The sequence below is a fragment of the Haliotis asinina genome, chromosome 2 (assembly GCF_037392515.1).
Source record: "Haliotis asinina isolate JCU_RB_2024 chromosome 2, JCU_Hal_asi_v2, whole genome shotgun sequence".
NCBI classification, from domain to species: domain Eukaryota; kingdom Metazoa; phylum Mollusca; class Gastropoda; order Lepetellida; family Haliotidae; genus Haliotis; species Haliotis asinina.
The window spans coordinates 7,887,892-7,913,822 of record NC_090281.1 but is presented as its reverse complement, the minus strand read 5'-3'; the positions used below and the strand labels follow the sequence as shown (position 1 = coordinate 7,913,822).

Below are 25,931 nucleotides of genomic sequence, written 5' to 3'. Positions count from 1 at the left end.
TGGCGCATTGGACAAGAGGTGGAATGTGGTTAATATGCACGTGTGTATGACTGTGCGTGCTTGTGCGTATTCTGACTTATGCTTGTGATGTAGTGAAACTGCAATGTACTTTTTAAACTAAAATTTATTTACAAACATATGTTTTGTGGGGCTGGCCTGACGTTAGCTAAAAAATGGGACAAATAAGTCCTATAAAAACATGGTTGCTTGCTATCAACCACCACTGGTATCCTCGCCTACAAGATGCTTCAAATACATACCATTAGTTCGAAATTTCCCCTGCTGTGGTGAGTCAGAAATGACAATCGTGGGTTCGAACCCTGGTCGTGTTGGATCGCGTCAACAGGATTGTCACTCACAGAAGGGTCATAACGTAACTACTGTTGAAACCAGACTTTCACTACCGGACTCACCAGGAGAATATAGCGATCTGGACGTGCGGAACAGAGGTTGGACCAATTGTCCTGTTGTTTGGAGACGCCCGGAAACGGCATCAGTGAATGAGATGGTGAGTGTGAGAGGTTTGTAGCTCACATTCGCAGAATCGACTCGTCAGACGTGTCATCTTGTGGATTTTTCATGGTCAAATCTTAAAACCCACAGTTGGTCAAACGTCCATCTATCGGTTTGCTTGACCAAAACTCGTAATACATTGTAAGTGAGTGGGTATGGTTTTACGTCGCCCTTGACAATATTCCAGCAATATCGTGGCGGGAGACGCCAGAAATGGGCTTCACACATGGTAACCATGAGGGTAATCGAACCCGGGCCTTCCACGAGACGAGCGAACGCTTTAACCACTAGGCTGCCTCTCGAAATGCTTATGTACTGTTCATGGAACCTACACCCTACACATGTATTATGTGCAATATCCGATATTGCTAAACCGTTATGTAAAGACCTCCCGCATTCACCCACATAAATAATCTAGAACAGTCTCCATTGATGACTTCTGTGGGTGTGTTCCAACATGTTCGAAGAGGAGTCGCCATTAAGACGGGAATTCTAGGGGAACACGTGCAGCACGTGATATATGATGACAGAAATGGACCTGGCAGCTCAACAGGGTCTGTCCCATCCGACAATGTGACATGTGTTCATGCTTGTACTTCACGTAGGCGGTCCAGGGCCTAGATTTCCGAAGCTCTCATGTATGGCACTTCCGACTATCTAAACGATATGACAGCGTTGAAAATCTAGGCTCAGGTCCCTGTTCCTCAAAGCGATCGTAGCGCTACGACAGTCGTAACTCCCATATGTAACTCCCGCAGCGCTACGACAGTCGTAACTCCCGTACGTAACTCCCGCAGCGCTACGACAGTCGTAACTCCCGTACGTAACTCCCGCAGCGCTACGACAGTCGTAATTCTCGTACGTAACTCCCGCAGCGCAACGACAGTCGTAACTCCCGTACGTAACTCCCGCAGCGCTACGATCGTCTTGAGGAATAGGGCCCAGGACAAACCTGTACACATGGCAAATGTTCCCATGGAAACCACTGAATCGGCTCTCTATCTGCGATGCGCCAAGCCGCCATTCCCTACATGCAAACACGAATTCGTGTGACTTGCACTCGACAATGTTCCAGCTATGTGGCGCCGGTCTGTAAATGATCGAGTCTAGACAAGACTATCCAGTTAGCTGAATAGTATTATCAACAGTATGACCATTGCTCTAAGCGACTGGGATACGATTACGTGTGTAAACCAGGTCAGTCTTACCATCCGAACCCATAAGTTGCCTTTTACGACAAACATGGGTTACTGAAGACAAATTATTACCCACGATATTTTCGGGTGCCGACCCAAGGCGATGAAAGAAACGTGCAACATTATAGAGGCAAGAAACAGTAATGTCTTTAATTAATCATCAATAATTATAGCATTGCTCCAAATAAATTACAACTTGAGTCAGGCATCAATTGTAATGTATTTCACAGGCACGCATTATAATCATAGATTAACCCTTCATATGACACGTCGCTAATGGCTTAACAGAAATATATCAAATCAGTTAAAATTACAATAAATTAACAATAGTGTGGCTATAAGCTTAATATTCTAATACAAATCTATGTTCAAATATAGTCAGCTTTTCCTGACAGATACACTACAAGACAAGACAAGACAAGACATAAAATTGTACATATTATTCACCATGCCTTAGCTTTTTACATATTGCATCATATGAAGGGTTAATCATAATCGGAAGGTAGTTCTTCAACTATTCAAATCCTACAAAAGCAAATGATCGGGTATAGACTATATCACTTAATCTCTATACAAATTTCGTGTTAGCTAAATAATCTGTTTGTTAGGTCTAGCCGGACCTCTATTTGTATCTGTACATATATTGCACGGTGTAGTTTTCATAAGAAATGTACAAAAACAAAAGATTATTTGCATAAAAACAAATCAGAATATTTTCTAACACAATGTACAAAATATAGCCCACCCCTTTAAGACTTTGACGAAATATACTTTTAAAAACTATTTATCACAAATATACAGTGAGTGTTGGCATACTATGTAAATATATCTGCTTCTAATTTGTAAATTGTTATGCTAATACATGGTTGCTAAAACTACCATTAAGGCACAATGAATTATTGGCATTTCGGGTCAAAGTTCAGCATATGAACGTGAAGGACAGCACGGCTGATAGTTCCATTAATACCATCGAAGCATGGTGTGTGAAATAATATATATTGCCATTTTGGACAGGATCGGATTAGGACATCTGCATCGCCGCATTTGACAAGTTTGGACAACTGTGTTTAAAACATGTATGATGTATTCGCCAGGAATACATTTTCAACATACAGTATGTGAAACATGCAAACAAGCAAACAAGCAAAAAATAATTTAAAAAAAAACGTCCACGGAAATGCGCTACATATTCTCGGAGGCATACGACACAGTAGGCGGTGTCCTAATACTGTTTCTGTTTGGTGTATCCTGGCAACAGGTCGTATTTACTTGGTAAATAGACATTTTACTTCTTCACTCAACTTATTCTCCATAATCACAATTTTAAAGGTGTAAAATGGAATAGTAAAACAATCATAAAACTCTCCTATAACACTTTAAGAACAAACACCTTTGTCTTATATCTTTGTTTCCTAGACAATCAAATATACTGATGACAACAAGTCCTGGAACGTTGTATGTCATCAGACTGTGTTTTACAGCAATGCTTCAAATTAAGAAAAAACAAACAAACAAACAGTGGCATGTAAATATTGACTGTGTTAACGCCATCAACACGTGGAGGTGTATTTGACACGAACAAAGAGGACGGCATGTCACTCACAACAGTTACCTTATTTCTTTCTGTCAGTATCCTAAAGAGACGTTTCTTCCATCACCATTTCAGAACTTCTGCAGCACCGATAACCTCCTCATAATCAATTTGTATTGACCTACCTGACCTATACAGAAGACATACCTAGACTATATGCAAAATTCTCGAGAACGTTACATTTACTAAAAATAAAATTCTTATATGAAATACAAGTTTCAGGTAAACACTTTTCCTCGATAAAACAATGGAAAAAAATGGAGTCATCACGAAATCAACACTATCCATAACACTATCAGTAGCAATTAACCAGTTGGTGGCACATGCTTGCCGAGTGAACCTCAGGCCCAGCCATCGACAGACATCGATCTGGGGAGCAGTGCCGTTTGTTGCAAGATTCATGTGTTAATTAAACACTGAAAAGGACGTGAGATGAGCTGCACCTCAGAGGAACACATCTGCTGAAACAAAATAGTTTCTTTCAGTTCCCCCTTGGGTTTTAAAGATTTATCATAAAAACCAAACAATTATTTCTGGAATAGTTTGAGAAAGGGGGTAATTTACTTCTTATGTCACATATACATTACAATACATTAACGTGAACACACTAGGACGCACGTTTCCGTGGACTTCCTATCAACAGAACCAGGCCTGTGCATGGGATTTTACCAATGTTGCCACGTTTTCGCCGCAACAAACGAACACTCTAAACACTAGGCCATCCCAAAATACATTCATGTACGATTGATAACGCCGTCCTTCACACATAAAATCAAATGGATGGATGTATGATGCACTTAGTTAATAATAATAAATGCCACTAAAACACCTTTCACAACAATATTTACAGTTATTTTGCTCTATTAGCACAAACACAACCAACTGAATGAATACAGGGAACAGGATAAAAGCCTCCGTGTAAAACACCTTGCAGTAAAAGCGTCGATCAGATACACACAGACTTTGTACATCGTAATGAACGTCCTTATTATATATCCATACAATATGTCAACATGTCACATATATGTGGGATGGCAATGAGACTCTGTCCGGGCTTAGAATTTTAGGGGGAGATTGGTGAAGTAGGACACCGGTCGTCCGTTGACAGGTCTACATCTGGCGGGAACTCTTGAGCTTGCACCCATTCTATTTCCGTTTCCGTTTCGGGCACAATGACACAGGTAAATCCTTCGCCCGTCTTGGGGTCAACAGGGGAGATAATCTGAGGAGGAAATGTCCTTCCGTCTGCAACGAAGTCTATCAATTTGTTGTAACTGTCTGGGAACTCGTGACGTAAGTTAACACCGCTATGACGTAACTTCCGTTGAATGTTCATGAAGCTTGCTTCCCTTGCCTCTCTGGTATCATGCCTGTCACTGGCTCGTTCTGTGGAGGCAGCTATGAGCGTGATATTGTTATGATCCTCGAGATCCGTGACATCATGAGCTGGGCTGAGACTCAGCTTGGCGCACTTTTGGATGAGGGGATCCGTGCTTCTGGGAGGGGGGATTTGTTCCAAGGCCGACCCCACCCCCACTGACACATGCATCACATACTTGACAGCAGGATTACATTGAATACACATGTCAATCATGTATGGTAACATTTTACCAAACTTCTCGGAGCTGGTGAGAGCTTTGAGAGGCACGAAAACTGGAGAAAATTTGCTACTATTAGGATCGTGTAGATATCGTTCAGCATTAAACAAGTCAGGGAGATACAGAGCCAAACACCCCCGACCACGTGACTGATATCCCAGTCTGGCTAATCGGGAATATCGATACTGAATATTCGCGTCTTTGTTTATTTTAACCATGATGTGTTTGCACGCGCTGTTTACGTTGCTATGGTGACATTTCTGTTTATGAGCCTCGAAGTCAAGCTTCCTACAAAGTCTGCTGCAGTAGTAGGTGAAACAATAGGGGCACAGTTTGTAAGATTTCTTGGCTTCGTTCAAAGGAAGAGAATTCACACATCCTTTGTTGTCACAGTTTACTGACACAGAATCCTCAATCGAAAAATCACATACACCTTTCTCTCCATTCTTGGAATAAAAGTTACACCCTGCCTCCGATCCAGTCCTTGGAAATAATACGTGTCCATTTCCTTCGAAAACTGCAGGATTCGATACAAGTTGTTCACGAACTGGGCGTTTACCGAAAGAAAGAAATCCTTCTAACACTTCCTCGACGCTGGCATTTCCCAAGATTCCAGATCTGTCCATGACGTCATGAGCTGTGACGTCATCGCCATCATCGAACGAGACTTGTTTCGGCGATTGTGGATCGGAATGTTTAGCCAAGGTCAGAAACAAACGGGAATCTCCGAGTCGATTGTGACGAGTATCTACACACACCTCCTCGCTATACCGTGGTTTCTGAAAGCATAAACATTTAGGTAACGTAAGCAACAGTGGGATGTATTAAACAACAGCAGAGTACGAGATATTAGTAGGTACACGTGTTATTCTGTTTACTGCTGCAGACAAAACAACAGATACATAACGTGGTGCACAAAACCACATTACCATGCACCAATTACCCATGCAAAGAATGATAATACATGGCTGCTAAAATGATTTCGTTGTTTATGGAATTTAATCACTATGACAAAGATCAAAAGTCGTATATCCCGTATAATTGTTTTAGCGATAAATGAGAAATTCATATCATCATACGATTGCCACGCACGTTTACCGTTATAGAAAACCGAGATCGGGGCCAACTGATAACGCCACTTCAGATATATCTTTGTGAGCAAGCAAATATTAACCAATCGTTTCCGACACACAATGCTACACAGGAAGTTCATACTTTATAAGACAAAAGCGAACCCGGATTTTTCATTGAACGTTACATTTTCAAAATAAACTCCAGCGCTGTAAAAGTACTTTTGAAAACTCGACTTCCTTCGAAAACAATTGTATATATTTTCATTCACCTATCATCACCATCACCATCACCATCATCATCATCATCACGAGTGTTCAGCGATCAGAGAGAAAACATATTACATAAAATACAGCTGAAAATAAGTTAAAACTGTTATATATTGTCATGTAAACTGGCCATATACTTGTCCGGAATAAATTATCTGACAAACATTTTGTTTTGTTTGCAAAGAAACATAGCCTCACTGAATTACATCAATATATACTGATTACACAAAGGCAAATTTTGCAGCCGTGTTTTGTAACCATGGCAACAGACATTTGTCAATTGCTTCAGCTGCTGACTCAGCACATCCACCAAGGTGAGACACCCTTAGTGAACATGTGACAGGCTGACAGCTGGTATCCAAACTTTTGCACATACTGCGACACCAACAGCTATTTTCATGGGGTATAAGAAACTACGAGATATTCGCACAATGCACTGGTGCTTAACATATTTTCAGGTGTATTATCTTTCTAAATCTTCAAAACAAACGTTAATGCTCACGACAAAGTCTAAACTTAGAAGAAAATATGTTCATAGCACGGTGTTGTTAGTTAATAACACGATCGGCAGTAGAAACACGTGTTGACGGTGGTTGGTCACCAGGCTAGTCACCAGGACGTGGTAGACGCTGCCGGAAGTCGGAATGGCTTCATTATTGTTGCTATGATGAGGAAATCCATTACAAAACCATAAATCTCCGCCTAAGGCATACATATCTATTTATCTGGCTACGCGATAAATAACCTAGCCTGCATTAAAATGTTCCCCCAAAGCCGACCTAAGGCTAAACATTTATACATTAGATCTGGCGGGCACTCATGCGACACCGCCATATGTTTGCAGTGTCTTAAGCTATTACCTGCTGAGGACAAGGTGTGTTCCTTGATTATAGCGTTGTGTTAGATCGCAAATAATCGGATTCCGTTTTTGTGTGGTTTTCGTTTTACTAACGTTTACTATAACCGTGTATCATGCTACTAGCAGTCTTTAGCAATGAACGTCCTGCACAGGACAACGGTTCTTACTTAAATTAATATTATGTACACATCACAAAAAAAGGCAGAAAAAATATATTTCTTATTCCACATCACTTATTTTTTAGAAAATGGAAGGTCGATCGAATTATGTTTTTATCTTTTAATATTATTTTCCTGATTTCTATTCAATGTTAGTCGTAAACTTGGAATGTCGGAAGCTGTGGCGAACTTTGAAAGTCTACCGGGTAAATACGCGCAAATTTTCCAGAGTCAAAAAAAAAATTAGAAAAAAAAATAGAAAAAACAACAACAAAAAAAACCCACAAAAAAACAAAACGAATTAAAAACCATTTAGGTTCGAGCAAAATTTTAAGTTCGGGCTTCAAGTTCGTTTGTTACAAAAAGTCTTTGTGGAAATATCCCAGACAAGTTTTATTTGTATTTTATTCAGATACCGGATTTAATTGTTGGGCTGTCAATGTTCGTTACTGCTCAACTGGTTGTGGCACCTGTCGGTGTGTATTTCAGTCGCTAGCTTGTACATTTCATATATTTCAGTTATGTCACTCGCTACATTAACGCTGTTGTCGAACATGAGTTATGTTCGTTAATTATAATGACAGTAGCTATATACAGACCATCTATGTATAATAACGTTATATAACGCTGTGTGTTTATGAGGCCATATACAGCGCCTATACAAGGGCACGTAATGTCTACTCTTCGTGTCTTAATAAAGTCGATATCCCACATCCATTCACGTAAATGGTTTAAAATTGACTTTTATTCTCCCTGGCGGAATACTGGTCACAGGAGTGTTCTACACGCGCTGAACAGGGTTGGATACGCAGCCAAAGACACAGATCGTCTCATCAATTCATTCAATCACCCCGTTATACCGCGGTGTTAATGACGCTTGCAAAGCCTCTTAACGATTGACCAAACTCACTGAAACATCACTTGGCAGTCATATCGCCCTGGGCCCTAACTGCAGTTAGTTTAAGCGTATTCAGTGAGAGATTCGCATGACCGGTCATGAATACTTCCACCCTAAGAACGAGAGGCGGTCGGCTTATACTAGTATGAATAATATCACATAGCGTTAATCGCAATGTTATGACACGTCCTGCACAACTGCTTGATCACCGAGCGAATGGGCCGTTATTGGAAGTCCCACACTGTACCTAGTCTTGGTAGAGGAATATCATTTATAGTCTTTAACAAACATCGTAAAGCTTAAAATATCGAGCTAGCTGTATTTGTTTTCAGAAGTTTTCCTTTCTATTTTAACCAATGCGCACTGCACATTCACAATTTAAGTCGGTTGATACCACTTGTTGCTATGGCAATTTGATTCCGTGTTTCCAGACATTAATCTTTATAAATAAATTATGCACAGAGTTTGTAATTGTGTGAAGGTGTACTAGGAAATTGAAACCGATATACAGGTACACTCCAACAACACGATCCGAGCTGTAGCTGAGAACAGTCTAACCAGGTGTATACAATACTGAATAAGGCCACACTTTGTTCCCCTCGGTGTGCTTACAGTGCAACTGCGCTAGATTGTCATGTGATAATGTCAGCAACTGCTTCGCGCTTTTGGACATGTACACACCTGTCTATGTAATAAAATCTATATTTACAATGTATGCTTATAGAATAATGTAGGTCTGTGTTTGACTACATCTGGTGCAGTGGCATAGACGGATGTGTGTGTGTGTGTGTGTGTGTGCGTGCGTGTGTGTACGTGTGCGTGCTCGCGTGAGTGAGAGAGCGAGAGAGAACGGGGGTTACACACACGCGCGCACTCTCTCTTGTCCTGAAAGTTTACTAAATGACAAGTGTATTCAAACTCTCGTGAAACGGGAGAAAGCCAGCTGTGAACCTGCAGGATCACCTAGCTTAGGGGTTCAAGCGTTCGCTCATCACGCCTAAGACCCGCGTCCGATTCCTTACATGGGTATGAGTGAAGTCCAGTTATGGTATCCCCGCCGTGATCATGCGAGAATATTGCTAAAAGCGGCGTAAAACTATATTCACTTACTCAATTCGGGAGGCAAACACGTACATTCTGTGCGGGTGGATACAGAAGTATACGCTTAATTAACGGACTTGGTCAGACAGCTGACATGACCTTTACGCCATGATACCACCTACAGAGTCGAACCTTCGACAAGACGAGACGAGCAAACGCATGAAAGGCGATACTACCATATACCCTCGTTTAATATGTGATCGAACAATGGCGACCAAGCCCCATCTGGGATCTTGACAATTGTATATGTACGGCGTTGAAGGTAATCACCGCTCACTATGTACTCCGACAAGAAATGGCATTTATTCTGCTGTGTGCAGCCTTTTACTAATTACGCCTCCTTCTGTTTAATTTTATCCTACAGAATGAAAACGGTCATCAAATGATGTATTATATGAACGACTGGTGGCAATAGTTACTCGGGTACGCTTCCATATTGTCTCCTCTGCATCTGTATCTCATAACGGCGCTGAAATGTCCCAGTGGCAGAAGCCGTCTCACGTCCGGGTTCTGCTCCCAGCATGATCACAATGACTGAATTCCATTATACCCAAAGCTGGTGCACCGCCCCATCACCCACAGGTATTTTTAGAATATTACTAAAGGCAACATATAACACCATTCAGTCGCTCTTTATATCTATATCATATTAACCCATCATTATAGAACCCATCTACCAGTTTCCCAACAGGTATCTTCAACATTTTACACTTTTATCGAAATGGGATCATTGTCAGAAGTTCCTGACATATTTGCCAGGTGTAATTTACATGTACCAGCTATGAATCATCAGCCGTCCCAGCACAACTACCTGTCCTGTGTATAGAGCGTTGTCTGGTGTATGTCAGTAACAATGACTTGAGAGTTTAGTTTTATTATCCCTAAACAGAAATGTTCATGTCTTGAGCAATGTAACCCATCAGGCGTATTTTGCGTATTGTACGCACGGAGCTACAATTGCATACCTGGTATTCTGTTTTGGTGGCTTCTGATAAATATATTGTACCTTGACAGGCCATAGGAAATCCGTCTCCCTCCCCCCATAACACGATGCTGAGAACTGATTATACTGATTCCCTTAAAACGGAATTCCCATTTGAAACAGAAACATTTTTTCTATTTTTCAAACCGAAATACATGCACTTGGGACCATTCAGGTGAGAAAATACGTCCACCCGTCCACAAAGTTGGCGAGCCTGACCATCAGATACCTTTAATCATCGTGTTGATCCCAACTTGTTGGACCTATAGTTATAATGCCTTCACTGTTGATTCCACGGTTAAGCATTACATTAGCGCATGATGCATTAACAAAGACTGGTGAAATAATCCACCCAAATGAAATGCCGCGTTATACTGGGGTATCAGCGTACATGAGCCATAGTGTTTTATCTCGAGCTATTTTCGCATTGATGATCCACTGTGATTATTGTTCAGACACGATACGATGTGCCCTGCCTGCAGACAGACAGATTGCAATTGATTCTGAACAAACACAAGTGTTCGTGATGCAGGTTTTGGCAGTATTCCAGCGTTTGCACACAAACACGAAGCATATACACGTCACTGATTGCACTAATGTCACGTTGCGCAGAGACGCATGTATAATCGATGTCCTGCCCTTATGTGACTAATTATATTCTGAGACAAACTCATATGATGAACATTCTTTCATTTGTAAATAACACATCTAATTCCATGCACTGCCATCACTGCTGTAATCAGACATGGTAATATACTGAGTGAAGAAATTAAGGGGACACATGAGGGCGATGGTGTTATTGTTTCCAAGGTCTTGAAAAGCTTGTGTATAGAATAGCTTGTGAAGAAACCTAGAAAAAAAACCATAAAAGAACACTCGTGCTTTCATGTGATGCCCTATTTTTCCCTCTGTATATACGAAAAATGTTTAAATTTTAGTTTAAAGTGACGAAACCTGGCACCTTCAGTCGGGCCGATGAAATGCAAATTTTATCATTGCACAAAACTGCCCCCTAAATGTAAATAGTACACGTGTTTATCATTTACTAATGCCCAACAGCTTTCGTATATTTGAACATTTTCCGGACTCCACCTAAAACGTGGTTAAAGAAACTATCATCATTGAAAACGCAAAAGTTGTTATCTGTCGCGGCGGGGTGAAACCGAAGAGGCGGAACAGCCATTATCTCGTCGCGCATGGGATACACATGCCCGATGAAAACTGAAGTTGAATGCTGATGTGAAACAGTTGATGACTGTAGTGTACGATTTTTCCATGCTGAAGCCGAAAGGGGCAAACCATTTTATGCCATTAATACATTCCGCAAGCGGGCATCAAACGTTTTAGGAGTATCAGCAAGGGTACTGACGAATGTTCTGGTACACAAACATTGTGAGGGTGATGCGAAGCAGGTAGGGGTCGTTTCAAAATCACACAAATTGAAACATTTGGACAACTTTCAAAAGAACCTTATAAGGGAGTCTATCAACAACCTCTATCCTGAACACAAATACATGTCGCTATTTTTTTCAAAAAAGCATTTGAATCAAGAACACACCCTCTCAGTATCAAAGTACACACTCTGGAGCTTCTTACACTTCGGGTATCGTTATAAGAAAATATCGGGGGGGAGGGGGGGGGGGGGGAGGGATAGGTCAGTACTCTGTGACCACCCTGATATCGTTCGTCTGAGAAATATTTTTTTCAGGGCAATAAAGAAGAAGCGCAAGGAAGGGTTCGAGCCAGTGCACTTGGGCGAGTCAATGCCTCGCACACTGCCAGCAGTCAGTGGGTACCCGATGGGGGTGTTAAGGGTCTTTAGGGAAAGGAGAGAGACCAATCATGCACTTCTCCATGTTGGCTGCTCCAGCAAAGGCTTTCTCCCAGGGTGCGACTTGGCATTCAGGACAAAGTCCACAGATTACAGAGACAACCATTCCGAGATGAATGGTGTTGTTTTCCTCGATTGGGTTAAAAACAAGTTGGTACCAGCTCTACCAGAGAAATCTTTTATCGTAGTGAACAATGCCTCATACCACAGCGTGCCGGAACCTGACAGTAAAGCCCCTATATCGAACAGTCGAAAAGGTGATATGATATCAGGGCTCGACATATTTCACATAGCACAGCCTTCTAAGGCATGAAGCCTCAGCTATGTGAGATCATAAAAACCCACATAGGTGAACCTTTCTACAAAGTTGACAGTTACATAAAAAATAAGGGTCACGATATTCTGCAACTTCCACCCTATCACTATGACCTTAACCCCATTGAAATGATATGGGGTATTGTCAAAGGAGATGTTGCCAGATCAAACACAACTTTTAGATTACGTGACATAGAGGTTTTAGTTGAGGAATCCCTTAACAAAATGACGACTGAAACTTGGCAAAACTGAGTCAACAAGGTAGCTGACGTCATTGAACAAGGTTACAGGTCTCGGGATGGCTTACAACAGGCAACTATGACGTCACTTGTCATCCCTTTAGGTCGTGACTATGACACTACAACAGACGAGGAACCGACAGGTCTCCCGGAATTGAGAATCTAGATATTGAGATGTCCCCCGCCATGACTGGCTCTTCCATGTCTGAGGTTTCAAACCGGCGCAACAGATAGCAACTTTTGCGTTTTCAATGACGATATTTTCTTAAACAACGTTTTAGGTGGAGTCCGGAAAAATTTTCAAATATAAGAAAGCTGTTTTGATGTATTAGTACATGATAAACATGTGTACTATTAATATTTATGTGGCGTGTACTATTAATATTTATGTGGCAGCTTTGTACAATGGACCGTTTCTGACTCAAATGAACTGTAATTTCGTTTAATATTTTCGTCCCGCCACTATTTAGTTTCAGAAGTGAGGTCATGAACCAAATCAGTCCCATTGCTTTCCCTCACTCATGACTGAAATCAACGACCAATAACACAATTAAGTACATGTGGATGAGTACGTAGTTCTACTCCGCTATTTGTCATATCCCTGCGATATCAGGGCGGGGGACCTCACACATTTGGGGGATAAGAACGCAGGTTTACCGTCATGAGCGAATGGGATGTTTAAAATTTTAGAAAGAAATATTTATGTTACTCATACGTATAATTTGAAATGACACGAAATGCAGAGAACAAGATACGACCTCGTTTCAGTTTGAAGAATACGTATCGTGGTTGTAGCGTCGCGACATGAAAACTCGATTGAAAACGAAGTTTTACTGACGAATGTGCCCTTGGTATTTGTCACCGAATAGAATTGAGAGGCGATAACCTTTATTGTCATAAAACGCTATTTACATTAATTACTTATTCATTTATTTACATTTTTCAAACCAAGTGGCTGTAATCAGTATTAAGTCGATGTTGATTCAATTTATCAGTTATACAATATTTTAAATTCTGCCATTTAGATGCCTCCACTGGTGCCTAGTCGATAAAGAAAACCGTGTGACCGGAAAGCGGACGTGGGGGGTAAGTAACACTACAAAACGTTAGAATATGGTATTTCTTGTTACCTTGCCCGACGCAAGGTATTGCAGAAATTAAACATGGACGGTTCGGAGTACTTATACTGTTAAATATTTTGTTATGTATGTCAAAACAGGCCGAGTATCTGAGTTCTGTCCCTATAGATTTATCGCTTAAAAAGACGTGCATGCACGTTGCCATGCGCAGTCATCTTGAATGCGACGCCAGCACTACTTCACGTCACGTTGGCCGTTCAGGACGCCGGAGGGAGAGCCACACACTGCACTGCCATTACCATCACCATGGCGCATAACATGGGTTATACATGAGCGGCAGAGCTTGGGATTATCTGAGGCTCAGAGGAAACAGATTGGTTAGATACTTACGAGGGATCCATGACCAGTTACTGCAGTTATATATACCTACCTTCCACATGCAGGGCCTGGGCTTGTGCGACGTACTAAATACTAGATACTACAGCAAAACAAACCACAGAAGCACTGCATCCTGGTTTTCCGAGTGTAAACATAGCATTTCGGTGTGTGGTGCGAGTACACAGTGTGATGCATTGCCCCAGTTGTCTTTGTGTGTGTGCTATATTTAACTGGCGCACAAGCAAACCTTCCACCCCGACAGTTTGTCTCTTGTTTCACGCTGCACTCAGCAATATTCCAGCTATACAGAGCCGATCTGTATAATCGGGACTGGACCAAACAATCCAGTGATCAACAGCATGAACATCCATATATGCATGGTACATGGTGACATGGGCCAACCAATTCAGCCTGGCTACCCTATCCCGTTAGTCGCCTCTTATGACAAGCATGAATTGATGAAGATCATTTCTAACCCGGATCTTAAAGGGTATGTACGCGTCATGCAGATCCGACTAAGACGTATTGCGTCTGTGGTTTGTTTGGCGGTAGCGTGTTGCGTGCAGCGGTGTTATAGCAGAGGTATAAAGGTAGGACGCTAGCGTACTCTTGAACCAGTTAGAATCTATAGGACGTTATTGAGATGTGCATCACACATAAGAGGGACTTGTGCATTTGGAACAAATGTCCATTTTACAATCTTGGAACCTGTTCCACAAAATAGTGTCACTGTGTTACGACTCATGGTTGTCATATTACAAGGACTGTTAGTCATCTGTGGTAGGCTATTTATAGTTCACACTAGCTATAAATTTTGTAGACGAACAGCTAGTCTCTGAAATGAACATATTTTACTGAAAAAACGTTCATATTGAAAAAAAAAAATATAATGATATAATCTTCATTTTCAGAAGCTATGGAAATCTAGACTTGCCACATTTTCTAGACTTGCGTGGGCTTTCATGGATATATATATATATATATATATATATATATATGCGAGGTATATATATACTTCAGGGTCTGTACGACAGACTATAAATTTTGTAACTATTATTATTATTTCAAAAATACATTTTCCTCCCGCCCAGACAGATACATGTAGTAGTAATAGTACTCAAATCCGAAAAGAAATTTATGTCAAGTTTAGAGTCGTGAAAATGATTTCCAAAGTCCTTTAAGGTTAACAACAGATACAAATATCTGAACAGCGAAAAATGAATTGTATTATTTTACCATATTTCAGGTGTTGGAAGAGATTATCGAACAGACAATGAACCTGCACAAAATCTGGTTGTTATTTTGGGCGACATAAGCCACGCAGTTGTAACTACACAACGAACTGAAGCGCATACGCTCCTAACTGCAATTAGGCAGATCGTGACATTCACTAACTACACATGCACAAGTCATAATGGTTGGTATAGCAATGTTTCCACGCTTAGGCACATTAACTGACAACAACAAAAACAGCTGAACAAACACTAATATGCACTGCTGTTCATGACTATTTCTTCCCCAGAATATTAATGGCACTGTAATATTGGATTGGATATCTCCGCCATGCCTATTTCGCAAATCAGGCTCTTTTAAATATACTTCGAAAACGGACAAAAGATCAATGACATTTTCCAAATTTGGTTTTGTGGATGAAAACATGCACGTGTTATCCTGATTTCACTGCTAATGAGGACGAAGACCAGAATAGCCCCATGTACAAATTGCAAGCCGTCATACTAGAGAAGCTATGCTCTGGGAAAATACACCCAATACACTTTAACACGTTCAGTAGCAAAGAGAGAGTAATTCGAAAAGCTAAATATGAAATAGGCACGGCAGGTTGTTCGATTCGATCTGTTTATAGTATTTAATGAAGGTGGGTTAGAATCCCGGTCTACCTAGCTCAGGCTAGATGTGTTAGCTGGTTTCAGGACAGTGTTTGACGTCACGCCATATTCTGCTGATACTCGGTCATAGAACAACACAACTGCTGAGGACACAACTCACTCACTCGCTCGCTCCCTCCCTCCCTCCCTCCCTCACTCACTCGCATTAGCCTGAAAATACAAGTGATGATTGTGACACTTCGAGGAAGGCGTCTTAACAAAACCATAGTTTTGTTCATTTCGAAATTTTACTGACGTCCCCCGCCGTGTTATTGCTGGAATATTGCTAAAAGCAGTATAAACCATATACACTCATTCACTCACTGAAATCCAAGAGCACGATGAGTGTCCTTGACAAACGTAGAAACACACCCGGAAGTACATGAGCTGATTCTACGACAATGGCCACAATCTCAACAATCCCCCATCTCTGAGAAAAGCATGCGCAAAGAAGCATATATAGCATAAACATAATAGGACATGGGAGATGAAACAAAATCACGACCCATCAAGTATTTTACATAGGGTCTAACAAATGACCACAAAATATATAGAAAACAAGACCTTACCTTTCATGCTTCGTTTCTTTTCTTCTGACGTTGAAGATCTAGAGAATGGTGTGGGTGTTAGCACAGGCGTGGGCAGGCTCTGCCCTGGATTACCTACCCTGACTGGACTCGCCGGGGGCTCATGTGAAGCCCCATTGCGAGGCTCTTGCCGAGTATGAGAATTGCGATCGTGTGAGAAAATTTCACTTGAGTTCCTTGCGGGCTCTGTTGCCATACGGGAAGGTGCTTTTAGGGTGGGGGCGGACTCAATGGATTGTGAATTAGGTGTTTGTAACACGGGAGCTTCCTCCACTAGTTTGGTTTCGGCTTCCGTGCGCGTGGGAGATTTAGGGGCTGCTCGGGAGTTTGGGGCTTGAATTGTTGGGGCAGATTCTATAGATTTGGAATTCCGTGAGAAGGGTTCGAACGCAGATTTGAGCTTGGTGGCTGGTACCTGTTTCTGCGGTGGGGATTTCGATGTGTCTTCAGCTTTGTTGTTTTTCTTATCTTTGTCGGACCGTTGGAACACTTGCAAACGTTTGAAAAAGTCTGTCTTTTTACCAGATGGTTTGGAAGGCTTGTTATCCTTAATTTCTATTTTCTCAGTCTCTACGAATCTCACTGTTGGGCCAAGGATGCCCTTTGGTCCACCCTTTTCGACTGGACTTTGTGGGGGACTTTCTGGGCTAGCTGGCTGCTCATTGTTGCCATATGCACTGTATCCTCTCGGGCTGAGAATCCCCCCAGGACTAATTGACCTTGGAGGGCTCATAGATCCTGTGGAACTCATGGACCGATTGTGAGGACCATCCGGATTTATTGGTCGCATCCTGTCTGAAGGGCTAAACGATCTGTTTGCATCCTCTGGACCGCTCAGTTGCCCAAGAGGACTAATTGATCTGGGACTTGAGCTTTCAGCAGGACTGAGGGGTCTTTGAGGACTTGTGGACGCTGTGGGACTTGTGGATCTATGCGAACTAGCTGATCCTAAGGGGCTCGTAGTTCTCTGAGGAATAGTGGTTTCAGTGGGACTAAGCGGCCTTTGTGGACTTACAGTACTCGGACTCAGTGGTCGCCTCCATGGCTGAGAAGTGTCTCCTGCATTTGCCGAAGGACCCTTCTGTAGTACAGGAGCATGTGAAATTTTAGCTTGATCTGGTGCAATAACTGGGGGACTCCTTGGTCGCTTTGGGCTACTTTCGAGAACAACAATTTCACTAGGGGACACAGTCACTACGGGCACGGGGCTTGCGGCTTTCACTGAAACTTTTGATGACACGGAGTCTTGGCGCACTGCACTGTCCTTCATTCTAGCTCGTTCATTAGCTGCTTTGGCTTCAAACATTGCCCTAATTTGAGCAAAAGGCACTATTGGGATTTTTTCCAAAGCTTTTGGTTTGTCACTCTTTTTTAACATTTCACTAGGCAGTTTAATGGGTGCTTTAGGTAGTCTCTCTTCAGGGGTTTTGGGTAAGGTTGGTACTGAGGCAAACTTAGGGGATTTAAAAAGTCTCATACTACTGGAAGGGGATACACGGGTTTTGATAACCACATTTCCAGTTGATGTTACAGACGGGCATGGAGATGATGTCAGACTGGGGTTGAAGCCCCATGACGACATTGTTGAAGTGGAACCATGCCTTAATATACAACTACCGCTCTTAGAGAGGCTGGAGTTCTTAAACCAGTCTGGTATATTTAACTTAGACAAGGACTTGGTAACACGAAGTTCATGCACTGATGGTACACGTTTAAGTTCATCTTCCTCATCATCGAGGTTAGTTTCAAGAGTCTGAAGACTCTTTGACTTAGGTACGTTACGATGCGCAAATCTCCCCTTTCCTGTCCCTATCCGATGAGAATGCTCACTGCGTAGGTCCGTCATACTGACAGCGCGTTCTATTGGATGCTGTAAAGAGAACCAAAGGTCTAGATCAGTTTCAGGGAAGGGTATTGTTTCAGATGTTTCACCCGTATCAATGTCAGTCTCATATAAGGATGTCACTGAACCGTAGCGTCTCAAATGAGCGCCAAGATCTAACGACAAATTTTCAATTGAAAGTGTTTTGTTCATAATATCTTTTCTGCCTTCTGGGGTAAAAATGCAGTTTTTGTGAAGCTCGTCGATGCTAGGTCTGCCTTCACTTGAATCATCCAAAAGGAAGTTTGGAAAGGCTAGAGTGAACCTCTCCAAGTTATCCTGACTGCGGTAACTGCTTGGGGTTTTCTGTCCTGGACGACGGGGGGACTTGTATTTTGTTGTAAGAGATTCTTTGTGTTCATTAAACTGGTCGTTGAGTTGGCTCTCGGAATCGTCCAGGAGGTTGCCTTCACTAAGGAACCTTTTTCTGTAAGCATTTATTTTGTGTCTGGCTGTGAGCACCGATTTGGGAGGTACAACAAACTGTCCGATGTTTGGTGTGGGGGGCATCTGCATAGATTTGAAGTTCTTGCTGGAGTATTTTCTCTTTATCTCTTTAAGAGATCTGTGTTTCTTTTGGCTCCCAAAAGACCATTGGTCCTCGAAGGACGTGTCTTCTTCAGTTGGCGCAGCAGTCATTGAAACTGGTGGCGAGTCCGGAATTGAAACAGTTGGCGAGGCAAGTATTGCTGGCGGTGCTGACAAGGACGGTGATTGCAGAATAGTTGGGGAAGTGGCAATCACCGGTGAATCGGGAATCAAAGGAGATGACAGAGTAGGAGATTGTGGAATCGTCGAGGAACGTGTTGGAGTAGAAATACTTGGAGATGCATCTGTCCGTTCTGAAGATTTGATAGCTGCTGACACTGGAATGGAAGGAGATTCTTCTATCAATGGAGACGCGTCTATGCGTTCTGAGGCCTTAACTGTGGGCGATATTGGAATGGAAGGCGATACCTCTATCAACGGAGGAGCGTGGACAAGCTGAGTCGATCTCATGTCCTTCATCGTCGTCACTGAAGGAGAACTGATCAATGGAGACGCGTCTATGCGTTCTGAGGCCTTTACTGTGGGCGATATTGGAATGGAAGGAGATTCCTCTATCAACGTAGGAGCGTGGACAGGTTGAGTCGACCTCTTGTCCTTCGTAATCGTCACTGAAGGAGAACTGATCAATGGAGACGCATCTGAGCGTTCTGAGGCCTTGATTGTGGGAGATACTGGAATGGAAGGAGATTCCACTATCAATGGAGGACCGTGGACAGGTTGAGTCGACCTCTTGTCCTTCGTCATCGTCACTGAAGGAGAACTGATCAATGGAGACGCATCTGAGCGTTCTGAGACATTAATTGTGGGCGATATTGGAATGGAAGGAGATTCTTCTATTAACGGAGGAGCGTGGACAGGTTGAGTCGATCTCATGTCTTTGGTCATTGTCAGTGAAGGAGAACTGATCAATGGAGACGCATCTGTGCGTTCCGAGGCCTTGATTGTGGGAGATACTGGAATGGAAGGAGATTCCTCTATCAACGGAGGAGCGTGGACAGGTTGAAACGATCTCATGTCCTTGGTCATCGTTATTGAAGGAGAGCTGATCAATGGAGACGCGTCTATGCGCTCTGAGGCCTTAACTGTGGTCATCATCACTGAAGGAGAACTAGTAATCGCAGGACTTTCTATCTTTGGTGCCGCCGATATGATAGGTGTTGCTCCAGTTAGTTTTGAAATTGTCGCACCAGAGGACTGATCAATCTGTTGAAATTCTGACGATCTAGGCACAGTCTTGTGAAGCTGAACTGTGGGAGACTGAACAATAGCAGGTACATGTCTTGTCATGGGAGATGCAGGTATCATGGACACAGGAGATTTGGATATCAAAGGAGATTGAGATATCACAGGGGATGACTCGATTCCAGCGGAAAATGTTGTCTCAGAGGGAGATTTCTTTTCAATAGAGGATGACTTAGTTCCTGCTGTTGAAAGCACTGCTGTTTCTGAAGCTGCTGCAGAATCCACCACATCATCTATGTCCGTGTGTATGACTTGGCGTGTTGTTTGCTGGGAATCTGAAGCCTTCGCCTTGGCAGCTGCTTTTATCACAGGCGATGAAGCAGTTGTTGAATACTTCTTAGTATAACGTGATGGCTTCTTGGTAAGTGGCGAAGCACCAGCCTTTGGTGTCATTTGAACTACTGGAGATGAAACAATCGCTGCCGACTCTCTTGTGTGTGAGATAGGTGCTTTGATGGAAGGGGAGTCATCAATTCCAACAAGATTTGGAACACTCTTTGATCCTTTTTTAGACATGAGAAATGCCATTGAAGGTGGGGAAACAACTGGGGAATCTGGAATTATTGGCGGACTCTGCACTGATGATGACAAGACTGGAGAGTCAGACTTCTTGGGTTGCATGGGCATAAAGACTGACTCATCATCTACCATACCCCATGATTTACGTCGGAGATGTTCCACACTCTTGGATCGCTTGAACTGCTCCAATATTTGCCTTGAAACGTCCGGACTTGGAAAACCCGAGTCATCTGGGCTTTCATTGCCATCAGCAACTGTTTGTTCTCCCCCGTGCTTGGGTGAAGATTCCGATGCTGGCCTTATTACAGTGCCAAAACCATCTGCACCATTAACACCACCGGCAAACATTTCAAAGTCGATTTCTCCCTCTGATTCAAGGTCTTTGCTAAGATGTGCCAGGTTTGACCTGGTACCATAAGAACCCATATCACCAGAGTTTATAGCAACAAGTGGGTTACTTTTGTCAGCCTCACTGTAAACCTGTCTCCTCGGGCGTGGGATGAGATGGGAGCCAGATATGATCACATCTTCCATGACAAACTTTCTCACAGCTGCAGGCGAGTTCTCTGCCTTTACAGAATCACTTAACGGCTTCCACGACACTTCATCTATTGCATCTAAGTGTAATTTGCCATCAGGATTAACCTGGGTTGTAATTGTTGGATCCATGTGATGATCAGCTCCATGTGGGGATTCTGCCAATCCACTCTCTGACCTCAGGCTTCTTCTGGGCTTTGGAGTTGGCCTGTCTGATGAAATGGGCTCAAGTGATATTTCTGTTTCCTTGCCCTGCAGGGCCTGTTGTGTCTGTACATATTGAGGTGAGGTTTGGGCTGCCTGATCCGAAGATTGTTGTGAACCTTCAGGCAAGCTTGGTTTGTGTTCTGGGGACAAGTGGATAATCCTGTGTTCCATCTTTCCAGGAATGAAACTCTTTTGACCTTCCGGTCCTGTCATAATAGTAAAGTCTTGCACCACTTCATCTACTACCCACTCTTCCTCATTTTCGTCTGCATCAATCTGTGTCTCATGGACTGCATCACTTTTCTTCTCACCAGAGACGTCGTCAAGCATATCTTCACTTCTGTTTGTGACATCACCAAAACTTTTATCAAGTTCATTTCCATTACTCTCATCCAACCCTTCACTGCTGCCCTCTCGATTTAAGGAAGCCCTATTCCTGAAGCGTTTCACATTTTCCTGATCTATGTTCAAAACTCTTTCAGGCAGTACTATTTCTGAAACATCGTCAATGTTAGTTTCATATATTCCTGGTGTCTCAACGTTCAATGTCCCATCAGCCACGTCTGTGACTCCTTCGTGACCAAACATGTGTTCAGTTGATGTGAAACGATTATCATCAATCAAGGTTTCACGTGTTCCTGGAATGTGCATGAGCGTTTCCTGTTTTACAGATGATCCTTTGCTAAGCCCATGGCGTGAAACAGCTGGATCATCAATGAGGGTTTCACGATGTCCACCAACAGAAAACATCCCACTGTCTACTTTTTCATGGGATGGTTTCCAGATCTGATGAGTTGGTTCGCCATCAGGGAAAGGAATTTTGTGCTGCACTTCGATGGGTTTCATCTTGTAGTCAGTACGTCCGTACAACACCATGTCTATCTCATCAATTAATGATTCACGGGACGCAGCTTTGGCGCGTTTCTCGTCTATCTGTTTTGAAACTACATCATCAATTAGTGTCTCCTGGGATCCATGTGCGGGAGATTTAACCTTCACCGGTCCTGAAGTCATAAACCTGGTAGATGATGTACTTCCAACGTCATCAATCACTGTTTCCCTACTGATGGGTGTGTCGCTTTGTTCTGTTCGATCCTGTAAACTAGTGCGGATTTTTGACGCTGGAACATCATCGATGAGTGTCTCTCTAGATATTTTGTTTGTATTCAGTTCTTGCGAGACTCTGTTGGCCACATCATCAATCACTGTTTCCCTACTTCTCGATGTTTCTCGTTGCCCTGTTCGATCCTGTAAACTAGTGTGGACTTTTGACGCTGGAACACCATCGATGAGTGTCTCTTTAGATGTTCTGTTTGTTTTCAGCTCTTCCGACTCAGAGCTGATAACGTCATCAATCACTGTTTCCCTACCTCTGATTGTTTCTCTTTGCCCTGTTCGATCCTGTAAACTAGTGCGGATTTTTGACGTTGGAACATCATCTATGAGTGTCTCCTTAGATGTTTTGTTTATGTTCAATTCCTGTGACACTATGCTGGCTATATCATCAATACGTGTTTCAAGGGGCTGGTGATCATGGTGAACTTCTTTCACATTCACAGTTCTGTGGATGGTACCAGTTTCTTGTCTAGGGCCGGAGACTCTGGGGTCGTCAATCAACGTTTCCCGCGACTGCGTCTGTTGCATGTGGTGAATGTCTTCTAACTTGTTTGTTTCTTGACTCTGCTTCTGGGACATTGTAAACTCAGAAAAATGCCTCGAGTCTGTTATTGTCTCCCGGGATTCAGTGACAAACGTCAACGTTTTCTCAGTTCCGAGAAGACCTTGACCTTTGCCTGTGTCTGAAAGAGTCGTTGAAGATTTACTGTCATCAATAACAGTCACTAGAGATTTACTACTGCCGATTCTCAGTATTTTTTCAGGGGGAGATTCCCCTTGGCTGGCGGATGAAAGTCGTTTAGCCATACTGGCTGTGTCGCCGATGTTTGTCTCCCGGGATTTCCCTCCATCGGTTTTCACCACTCTGTCAGCATCAGAAGTCTCCTTAGTCAGTGGCACAATGCGATGGGACCGGGAGCCATCCGTCTTATCCATCCTTAGAAATTTCTCGGGGGGAGCAGCAGAGTCCGTCATGGTTAATGTATGTTTTGTGATTCCGTTTGTTTCATGGCTTACTGCGTCTTGATATCTAAGCCCCTCATGGTCATCAATATTTGTTTCATGTTGGCTGCGCTGAAGGCGTTTGGTAGGGTCAGCAATGTTTGTTTGCTTATTTTCAGTACCTAGATGCATCCGTTTCTTCTCTGGTGAACCAGGCCTGAGAATAAGAGGTCGACTCCCTGAATCTGTTTCAAAGATTTCATCAACGTTAGTTTCTCGAGACGAACCAGCCTTTGCAAATGTTTTAGGCGATGTCTCAATCTTGTCCCCATCTCCCAGATTTGCAAACTGTTCACGAATATCAGCATCGGTTTGCTCAGTGGGAATAAACTTTTCCTCTGCAACAAGTTTTGCCACAACCGTGTGTGTTGCTCTGTCTGTTGTATACACCTTCTCCTCATAGTCGGTGGTTTCCAGTTCAAACCGAGAGAAAATAAACCCTTTTGGTGTTTTCTCGACAGCTGAGGAAACATAGGCATCCTTATAGTCAGGCACATCGGTCGCGTCACCATACACAATGTTCAATCTCCTTGCATTCTCATTTACTGAATCGTCTGACTCAACTGATTCCTTATTCACTGTTTCAATGTTCAGCACACGACTTGCATTCCTGGAAGCACTATAATTATCCGATTCTTTGGCACTGGGATCAACGTTACTGTTAATATCGAACTTTTCTTCAAGTTCGTCAATACCCTCGAGCGATCCGCGTACTTTCTCGTCGTCTACTCGAGTTTCAATCGAATAGACCCCTGAGTCCTGTGAAGGTGACGGTATATCGGTGGCTTCTGCAGAATTTTCATATTGTAAGCCCTCGTCAACGCCTGCTGTCGTAGCGGGCGTGTGTTGATCGTCAGTCGGATACGGTTCATCGGGTTGTATAGCCTGGAAGGTGGACTGAACAGATACGGGTGCAACATTTAAAACTTGGCTTGTTGCGCGTGTTCTCACAGGGACAATTTCGATTTGACCTGTGTTTGTAAAGCTGAATTCTTGTGAATTTATTGGGCTTTCTTTCTCTTCAGATAGTTGCCTCGTTACCACAGTTACCACAGACTCGTCACTACCATCAGAATTGCTATCGTCTGCTGTATCACCCGGAGGCAGCCCGCTCTTTCTCTGCGCATCGTAACGGTTGTCTGTACCCTCACTAGAACTAGCAACAGCTGGCTCGTCATATGAAACGTTGTCACCGAATTCATCCCTTACGGCCCTTACGGGCCACGTAGCACCACTAGCAATAGTTATCACACTCGTACTGAGTTCAGACCCGTCCTCCATCACGTGCACCGTGCAACCCCCTTCCTCAGCATGATCCCCCTCGTAATCCCCCTCAGCGTTAAGCTCATAGTAGCCAAACTCCCCAGTTCTCCCTAACGAATCAGCATCACTGCCCGTGCTTGTACTACACATGTCATCCGAATCTTCTTCCATTATAGTTTCTAACATTGTCCCACAATACATTTCCTCGTCGGAATCTAATTCACGTGGTTCAGTATTGTCCCCGAACTCCGCCCCTCCGTCAAAGGGACGGTACCTGTCGTCATCTAGAATGTCCCTATATTCTGGGTTCCCCCTGGAGAATCCGTTAACCCCTACATCCATTTCTGCCTCAGTAGAGAGCCCCTTTAATTGTGTCCTCTCTAACAGTCCCTCCTCATCGTCATTTAATCTTGGTCTCTCTTCCCAGCACGTTATAAACTGTTCGCTATGTAGGTCAGGTGACGTCACAGTATTTACACCTGAGCCGCTACCGATAAAATCATCCTTCTTACCTTCCTCACTGAGGCCCTGTTCCTTCTCCAGTTGTTTACTTTCTTCTGTGTATCCTGCAGCCTTTGCCATTTTAATGGCTTTTTTCATGACAACTTTGGGGACTTCCCTCCCCATAGACACAGGGGTCCCACCCACAGCACCTTCCCCACCCCCCAAATTCTCCTCCGTGGCGAGTAACCTCCATGAGAACATAATAGTAATGATAGCTGCAATTGCTGCTGTAAGAAATCTCTCAAACGCTCCATCGCCAGCGGTCGCCGGTGGTCCCGTGTTTGTCGCGAATAACTCGTCCATGATTGCAGTGGCTTCATGCACACCTGAGTCCCGGCGTTAGTTCTGATCCAGGTGGCGTTAATTCGCAAGAGCTTGTCGGCAATCCATGTCAGGGTAGGTTTAGATAGGGTACAACTCCATGTCACAAACTCACATCGCCGTCACGAAGCATTTTCATGGCGAATTCCACGTATTATTTCCCGATACAGGTGTGAATGAAAATAGAACAGCGCATTCCCGAACAATGTCAACATCCAATGAAATTGCCTCCTCCAGT

At 43.1% G+C, this 25,931-nt stretch overlaps 1 protein-coding gene across 1 annotated transcript; it reads right to left on the bottom strand.

Annotated features, from left to right (window-relative positions):
- Positions 1 to 1,834: 1,834 nt before the first annotated feature.
- On the bottom strand, positions 1,835 to 25,900 carry LOC137273192 (serine-rich adhesin for platelets-like). The gene is made up of 2 exons (XM_067805689.1): positions 16,534 to 25,900; positions 1,835 to 5,677 (listed from the first exon to the last, which is right to left on the bottom strand). The coding sequence occupies exons 1-2, from the start codon at positions 25,673 to 25,675 to the stop codon at positions 5,664 to 5,666; spliced, it is 9,156 nt and encodes a 3,051-aa protein (XP_067661790.1). The 5' UTR covers positions 25,676 to 25,900; the 3' UTR covers positions 1,835 to 5,663.
- Between the last annotated feature and the right edge of the window lie 31 nt (positions 25,901 to 25,931).